Below are 9,191 nucleotides of genomic sequence, written 5' to 3'. Positions count from 1 at the left end.
CAGGACAAAGTACTATAGCCAAATTTGCAAGTGGGACAAACATGGGAAAGTAAAATGCAATGAAATAAATTTACAAATGGTTGTGAATGGGCCAAAATTTGGCAAATTGTTTAATGTGGATGTGAGGTTATCCTTTTTGCCAAGAGGAATAGAAAGGCAATATGTCATAAGTTATTCGTTGCCAACTATAGATGAGCATAATAAGACTTATTTACCTATCAAATTGAACAATTTTAAAGCTGTTTCTGTAATGGGAGATGTCTCCATAAAGTCAGCTTTTGACCAAGCAATATCGAGGGGCCTAATCAGTAACTATAAAATTGGCTGTACGGTGTAGTTTCAATTGGTGATCTGAAGTAAGGGGGTCCTGGCTAATAAGCCCACAAGTTCATGAATCATCTCTAATAAAAGAGTAAGGAGGGTAGTTCATTTATAATCCAAATATTTACCAAAAACGTCATTACTTCTGTTTTTCCATTTCATGTAACAACCGCTGAAGGCATAGCAAACTTTTATTTGTTATATCTTATGCACTAAAATATCCCAAGGCAACTCCATAGGTGAAAACAACATTATCACCCCCACTAACGCAGCTACACATCACAGGTTTCCAAATGTAGGAAGATACCATAACAGAGTGTAGGGATTCTAATTGTTGCAATGAAGGAGACCATTTGGCTCCATCATGGCTGTACTGAATCTTCAAATGAGCAATTCATGTTGTTCCAAATACCAACCTCAATAATACTGCATATTCTTTCAGAAACTAAATTTCCTTTTTAATCACATACATTCTGCATGTCTGACCTTAACCATTCACTGATTTTTTTTCTATCATTTTGCTGCTTTTGCTAATTGTTTTGAACTTGTTCTCTATCTATTGACAAATGGGTGTAGATCCTCCCCCAGCTAATCTGACCAGTCCATGCATAAATTTTGAATATCTCCATCAAATCTCCCCTCAATGTTTTTTCCAAGGAAAACAGTCTACCTTCTACAATCTAGCCTCATAACTGAAGTTTCTCATCCTTGGAATCATGCTCATGAATCTTATCTGCACTCTGTCTGATGTCTTCACCTTCCTGCCTAAAGGTCAGCACCCAAAACTGGATGCAATACAGCTGTGGCCAAACTACTAAATTTTACAAGTTTAGCTCTGCCTCTATTAAGTCAAACATCTTGAGACTAAACATTGTTTTTCTGTCTACGGGATGCTGTCAGACATAAGCATTGCCAGTATTTTTTTATATTTCAGATATCCAGCATCTTAAAGTGTTATGGAGGTTGTAGCAAACTTAAGTGTTTATTTTTGTTTTCAACACATAAGGAGAGAAATTGAAGGCTAACTTATTGAATAATCAAAATGTTTTACATCATGATTGCCATTTAATAAATTTCTCCTTGTTAAACTGCAGTCTGCTATCAAGAGAAAACCAATGCAATACTTAGATGTCTTCTTTGTATTTAGTAGTCGTATGGGAGTATTACCAAGCAAAATACTGACACTGACACCCATAAGCTTAATCAAAGAGGTAACTTTTAATGAGTGTTAAAGGAAGAAAAGGACTGTAGAAAAGCACAAAGATCCATGTGTGCAAGAGTGAATAAGCAAGAGAGTGCACAAAATCTTTGGAAATTGACTGAAATTTCAGCCCAACGAATAGTCAACTAAGTGATTTTTTAACATGTAAATTACAGGTTACTTTTGTTGTTTTCTATAATTGTGAAACTTTTAGGTGCTTTATTATGTTTAGAGTCATAGAGGTGTACAGCATGGAAACACCCTTTGGTCGAACCTGTCCATGCCAACCAGATATCCCAACCCAATCTAGTCCCACCTGCCAAAACCTGGCCCATATCCCTCCAAACGCTTCCTATTCATATACCCAACCAAATGCCTCTTAAAATATTGCAATTGTACCAGCCTCCACCATTTCCTCTGGCAGCTTATTCCATACACGTACCACCCTCTGTGTGAAAAAGCTACCCTGTAGGTCTCTTTTATGTCTTTCCCTTCTCACCCTAAACTACGTCTTTAGTTCTGGACTCCCTGACCCCAGGTAAAAAACCTTGTCTATTTATCCTATCCATGCCCCTCATGATTTTGTAAACCTCTATAAGGTCACCCCTCAGCATCCAATGCTCCAGAGAAAACAGCCCCAGCCTGTTCAGCCTCTCCCTATAGCTCAAATACCCCAACCCTGGCAACATCCTTGTAAATCTTTTCTGAACCCTTTCAAGTTTCACATCTTCCCGATAGGAAGGAGGCCAGAATTGCACGCAATATTCCAACAATGGCCTAACCAATGTCCTGTACAGCCACAACATGACCTCAAGTTCTGTACTCAATACTGACCAATAAAAGAAAGCATACCAAATGCCGCCTTTACTATCTTATCTACCTATGATCACTCAATTACAATTTAAGACTATTAAAAAGTGTTCATATGGTAGGACAATTTGCACAAAAGTAACTACATGTGATCAAAGACAACTATTTCTTTGAGAGATACCAACTAAGTTCCCTACTATCCTACATAGCTGATTGGGCTTGCCAGAACCCACAGTCAGTTTGGACAGCGAGGCCTCTCAGGCAAAATGTCCTCTCATTAATCTGTTGTTCCTGGACAAGATAAGTACTGTTATGGACCAGTGTAGAAATGCGATTGCCCTTAACACAGATAAAGCATGGAGAATGATGCAGCAAAGTGTGTGCAATTTACAAAAAAACTTCTCCTTTTACACCCCTTAGTAGGAATGATAGGAATCTGGCTGGGAGCAATGGATTCCAGCTTTCAATGGGAGTCCAGAGCAGTTTCCTGTTTGGGAGATTTATTTGATGGGGAGGTCATTATGTCTTTCAAGCAGCTGAGCCAGAAATATGAACTATCTAGGAGGGACCTCTTTCGTTATTTCTAGATTAGGGACTTGATACAGAAAAAGACTACATCAATGGTTAGTCCCTATAAGTTGGATATGAAAAGGAGAGTACTTTAGTGCATGGGCACTCTCCTGGTCAGCACCCTCTATCATTTATTAGGAGGTAGTGTCTCAAAGGACATTGAGCGGCTGTGGGGAATCTGGGCTAAAGAAATAGGGGTGGAGATCTCACCAGAGGAGACATAAGATTTTGATTTGTAACAGGATGCAAGTACTCCACAGAGCTTATTTGGAACTGGAGCAACTTGTGAAATTTATGACAGGAGCATCCCCAAATGTAAAATAGATTTTGGTATTCTTACTCATTGCTTATGGTCATGCCACAAACTCTGTCAGTATTGGGGCACTATAGTGAGTGTTGTTATATTATTTTATAGTAACTTTATATTTGTAAAAAATTCAGAATCTTAAAAGATTTATTTTAAAAACTGTCTAAATTACATGCTACAGCACTTCTGTACAGTTTACATTATTACTGAATTATTTAATGTCTGGAATAAATATGCAAAAGAAAATGAGGTACATTAGTTGTTCAGAATTTTCAAGATCTGAATTAGTCAAAGACTAGCACTATACTGTAGATAGACAAAATTCAACACAATTTTCCAGCCAATTCCTTCGTTATTTGTTGCAGCGACATCACCTCTCTCCCTCTACTCCAATAAAAGACAGACATTGAGTATTTGATGTTTAAAGTTGAAAATGTGGGAACAATTGAGGTCTGAAGATGTAGTTAACCATTCTGATATTAACCACCAAATAACTTAAGATTAAAGCTGGATAATGTACATCAGAAATAGTACTATTTATTCAAACCATCAATGTAGATTAAGGGAAGGAAAGGAAAACATAAATCCATAATTATGAGTGAAGCTGTGGTTTAAAATCAGTTTATTTTCTTACAGAACATTTCACAGTCTCCACATCAATGGTTCAAATATATGGCTGGTTACAGAAAAGCATACTGTACTAGATCAACAACATTGCACCTCTGAACAACCAGTATAATTGTGATAGGATAGTTTCCATCCAAGACCACCTCAGCATTTGTGCAACTTTTGTACTTTTATATTGACTTTAACATTGACTTTTAACATCAGAATAAATGCTGTTACATCACTTATTAATTGTTGGTAATTATTTCACTTTAAACTTTCTTAAATATTAATGCAGAATTGCTATCAATTATCTGTGTTAAATCAATAAAAGAATGTAATTTCTCCATTGATGTCAAGTTTACAAATGGTGCATTAAGTAGGCCAAGGTAAAATCCAGAGACTGTACATATTAGCTTTTGCAAAATCCTAAAAACAAACTGTTTATTAGGGCATATATTATTAAAGTGGTCATGGTATGATAACATTAACACTTATAAACTAATAATAAAATTGTAACTTGGTCTCTTATAAAAAGCCTTGGCCATCTTTAATTATCCCGTTTCTGAAAACTGTGATAAAAATATTAAGTGTCTGCATTGTGATGCATTAAAGGGTCAATCAGTTTTTCCATGCTAATTCAATTTTATGCAGCAGAGTCTGTTATGATTGACTAAAAACACATTTTTCATTAGTTGTTTAAAGAAATTTGGAAATTTAAGTTTACTTGCAAATGTGGATTGGAGAAAGAAAAGAAATAGTGGTAAACTTTTGGAAAGTTTGAAACAATGCAACAACAGAAAGAATCATCAGTGACAGAACATTGAGTGCATGGTTTCTGATGCTGCAAAGAACGATTCTACAAATAACATTAGACACTATCACAAATTCAGAAGGTCAACTGTTTCTAAATATTACACTGTCTGATCTTGTTCCTGTCACAAATAGGTTATTTTATTAGGATTTTTTTTTCTGTGTCAAAACTATAAAATACTGAGGTTCAACAAGCCACAGTACAAGAAATGTGACCAGGAAGGAGCAGAAATAATGATGACTCAAGAAAGAATTCTTCTGCGTGGTACGTGCATACACTGTAGCTCTTCTATAGCCTAGGAATCTCATCCAGAAGGGGACAGGCAGCAGGACAATTAGATAAAGAAGCTACAGAAGGAAATTAAAGAAAGAATATTGGTTAAACAGATTGCAGATGTGGAGTAGTGCATAAGTGGAGTAGAACCTAATAAATGACCAGGTGTGTACTCCAGACCCTGGGATGAAACTGGGAAAATCGTGCAACAAGTGAAATATCTTGAATGAAAGGTAAGTAAGGGAAATCATAACTACCAATCCAACATCCTTGCAATGAAGACCCTTAAAATTGTAGTTTCGCTAATACTAGCTACTACCTGATTACACGGCCAACTTCAACTGTTAATTTTAGATAGTATGCATCAGCAGTATATCATCTGCAGCAGACTTCACAGTAGGATGCAACCCTCATCTCCATTTTCCAACAGAAATCTGGATATTGACCATGAGCTGGAATATCTGGCTCATATTTCTCCTTCCCAAGAATAATTGCATAATCTCTACTACTGTTCCAATGGCATAGTTATGAAATAGGCAATTCATTTATCTACTGAGCCCTTTGAAGCGAATTCCTTTCAAAATAGACAAACCCACAAATTTGTACTTTTCCCTAATACATTCTTACCACTCGAACAGTTCCCTCCCTTTGAAGAAAGCATCCCGTCTCAATCATGTAGGATACTGTATGCAGTGAAAATGATGAATATCATAAATATTCAATTCCTAGTTTCACAGCCAAAAGTATTAAGCGCATGTGCTGGTTTACAAAAACAGTATATCGACATGGCAATACACCTTTTACAAGCTCGTCCATGCAGCCACATACAACAAGTAAAGCACTGACTGAACAACAGGAAAGGATGTGTTTGAACTAAAATGTTATACTACACAACAAAAAAAAATTCCAATTTAAAAATCTATAAAATAAAGTGGACACTATGAATGTATTCAAGAAATGGAGTATTCAGATTCTGGCTCCCTACTATTGGGAGCTGATTACAATAGTGTTACATGAACTCGTGGTTATCTTACGAGTGTGACATTTTAGTGGAACAGAAAACATTTCACTAGACACCACACAGATCATACAAAACAGCCATTTGAATAAAATGTATCAGTGCTGGCACCATTATATTTATATGTGCTCTAGAATATTCAAGGGTTTGGATAAACCAATAGCTTACTATTTTATGATCAGGAAATTAACCATTACTTCATGACCACCTTAGGAAACCTAACAGCACTAAACAGCGAAGTGCATGTAACTGCAAGCATGCTTTTTGAGTTACAAATTGTTTTGAAACATTCAAGGATTTACTAATACTATTCTCACCCTCCAATATAAACTTAGAAGTACAAAGCAGAAGCATAAAAAGGCATAGAAATACATTGTTGTTATACATGTTCACATTTTTTAAAGGTAAGGACTTCATACAATATAAAAAAGGCTATCCATTGTACACATATGTATGTAATGGTGCGTCTTGGAGAAATGGAAACAATCATGCTTAGCCACAAGGTGATTAAGGGGCTGTAATTCATACAAAAAGCATAGAAATCACGATGTTCTTAAAAAAATCTCATGTTTACTGCTTTAAAATGGCGGGGCACAATAAATGCAAAAATAAATGCAGCATCTTGGTGAGCAAATTATTTGGCAAAGCAAAAAGCAAAGTGGGATACGAGTGTGTACGAGGCAGCTGCTGGAACGCTTCAGTGGTGAAATCAGACAGTAAACTGACTGAGAAGTATTCTGCCATTAAAATGGGTTAGATCAGAGGCCAGAGAACAGGCAACCAATCTTTTGGCTATATATTTATTGCCAAGAATACAAAAGTTCCAACTGCCATACTTACATGCATAGGTGAAAGTACAATCCAACTAGATTTTGTGGGATATTAGTTATTCCGTGCAGAGCCAAGGATTACTGTGAAAACAAGGTAAAAGACATACAAAACAAAATAAAACTGCTGCTAGGGAAATCAGCTCAACATGGCCCAGGAAAGATGTGCAGTTAAAAGCATGTCCTCAAGATTACAGATGACAGGACTAATATTAAAACTTTGATGACCATAAAATCTTCAATTTATAAAATTGCACTTATTGAATTCTATTGGTCCTTTGATCCCCATTACCACTCTTTCCTATCAATTAAAACAGGAGTCACTGCTGTAGCTTGTTGGGGAAGGTTAGAGTAAGATCATTTTTAAACAAATTTGAGAATGAATTCTCAACTGTCACTGGGAGGGACAACTGCTGCAGATGTTTTTCCCCTGGCTTCCATACTTACCTAATTAGCACATACAATGTTCAGGTAGGAACTGGCAGTGGACGATCCTACCCAGTCGTTAATAAATGTGAACTGGATAGCTACTGAGTTATACAATACAGTTGATATTCAATAAAATACTATAATCCAGCTACTGTCACTATTGAAATTGAGATTCACAGAAAAGGAGAGATACTAATACTTCATGCTCAGATGCATATTCAACTTCAAGATGAAATATGAATTTCAGTTATACCAAATATTAGTTTCAATGGCATCCCCCAGAAAAAAATATTTTTTATGATTTGGTTTTCTGATTTAAAATCACTCAATAAAGAAAAAAGACAAATTTAATTTGCTTAGAACCAATTGATAGATTTTATAAGTGTGGATAAAGTAAGTTTTAAAGTAATAGATATGCAGTTAACTGCACTTGTGATCGGAACAGAAATGCTGAAAGTCTAATGTGAGTTGATATTAAGGCTTCTCGTGCACATGCCAAGATGGATACGAACATCTATTTCCTGAGCCATGTTTGGTTAGTAAGCAAAATTGAAACCTGCCATCAAAGGTTTAAAAGCTGTATATCTCTGCTAGTAACATTGATCCTAGTTTTAAAATAAACCGGTATGTTCTAAACAAGCTATTGGTCCAAGCCAGAAGAGAGCAGAGACAAATCCACAGCAGACAAGGAACAATAACTAATTTCTTTTTGAAAAGGCATCAAAAAGAGAATCTATTTCAGAATGAACAGCACAAAGTAAAGGATTAAAAGGATCAGCTTTGACCTGTGCATTTAGCATATTTTAAGAGCAAAGACAGATATTAATTCCACCTTAGTAATATCAAAACACACGATGAAACTATGATGGTAGCATTAGAGAAAGGAAAGTATAAAGAGAGCTCTATTCATAACCCATGAAATTGCAAATTCTCTCTTTCAGATTTGACTTCTGCAAGACTTCTAAATGAAAAAGGGGTTAGAAAAGTTGTTATCCTGATATGTAGTCCTTTCTCTCACCTACATGGCTGGCCACTTTCCTTTTTGTAATAGTTGTCCTACTATTCTACCTACAGTTTCCATTTTCAAAGAATAAGACTTCATCCATTACTTCTCACTACCCCTTCAAATACCAGTTTTGTTTCAGTTTTAAGTTCTGCCCCTTCTCCATTTCATGGAATGCTTTTGAAAGGAGTTTCCTATATGAAAAGATATTAGTTAATGTTCTCTTAATTTAAAAAAAATGGATGGGCATTCTGATGCCAGACACGTTACAGCTAAGCAGATGGATAGGGTGACATCCTTGACTTGCCAGAGTTGCTTATGTGAAGCTTGCACTGCAATTAAAAAGGGAAAAAAAATAAAACATACAATTAGAAATCATACCTCATAAATAAACTAATTTGTTGCATTCCAATACAGTTCCATAAGCAATGATTAAGAAACAAACCATTTTAATTAACAGCTGTATTTAATTATAACTGCAAATAAGTAACTCATGCATCATAGCAAAATATATAAGCATATCAAAGAAAAAACATTCACAAAGCACAGGCATTTGAAAGAAAAATCGTACATTACACACCCAACCCAAATTTATGGAAGAATGGAGTCATCAAATAAACTGCCTCTCAAAATACCCTTCCCAAAATTATTGAATAAACCATTTAAAATAACCTGGAGAGTTGGAAATTTAACTTAAGATACAATCATGTGCATTGAGTTTCAACCTTATAGTTGGCAGGCACATCATTTTCAAAGTGATTATGAAATGCAATGCAAAGTCTTTCAACTTTTAAACCACTTCCTTGGAAAACAAACCATAACTTCTCGACTCTCATAATTCCAAACTTTGGTGTCATGAAATAATGTTCGATAGTTCCGTCTAACAGTAGAAATTCAAAGCATTGGTCTTGTGTCATTAGATTTAAGTTCAACTACTTCCACACACTTCCCAGCAACTTCAGTTCCTCAGTAATACACTGTACCACTGGAAAGCAAAGTCCTGCATTCTACG

At 35.7% G+C, this 9,191-nt stretch overlaps 1 protein-coding gene across 9 annotated transcripts in view; it reads right to left on the bottom strand.

Moving 5' to 3' along the window:
* Positions 1-3,814: 3,814 nt before the first annotated feature.
* The window catches only part of LOC140457064 (septin-11), a 128,254-nt gene continuing 122,877 nt past the window's right edge, over positions 3,815-9,191 (bottom strand). For 5 of the 9 annotated variants that reach the window (XM_072551069.1, XM_072551375.1, XM_072551411.1 and 2 more), the window contains one exon: positions 3,815-8,511. In XM_072551069.1, the coding sequence (XP_072407170.1) occupies positions 8,452-8,511 (60 nt within the window). In that variant the 3' untranslated portion in view covers positions 3,815-8,451. The remainder of the gene's footprint in view (positions 8,512-9,191) is intronic. The other 4 variants (XR_011953328.1, XM_072551403.1, XM_072551392.1 and 1 more) reach the window with 4 other exon arrangements.

Source organism: Chiloscyllium punctatum, chromosome 1 (genome assembly GCF_047496795.1).
Source record: "Chiloscyllium punctatum isolate Juve2018m chromosome 1, sChiPun1.3, whole genome shotgun sequence".
Lineage (NCBI taxonomy): Eukaryota > Metazoa > Chordata > Chondrichthyes > Orectolobiformes > Hemiscylliidae > Chiloscyllium > Chiloscyllium punctatum.
Note: the sequence above shows the minus strand (reverse complement) of the source record. Positions and strands in the feature narration are given on the sequence as shown.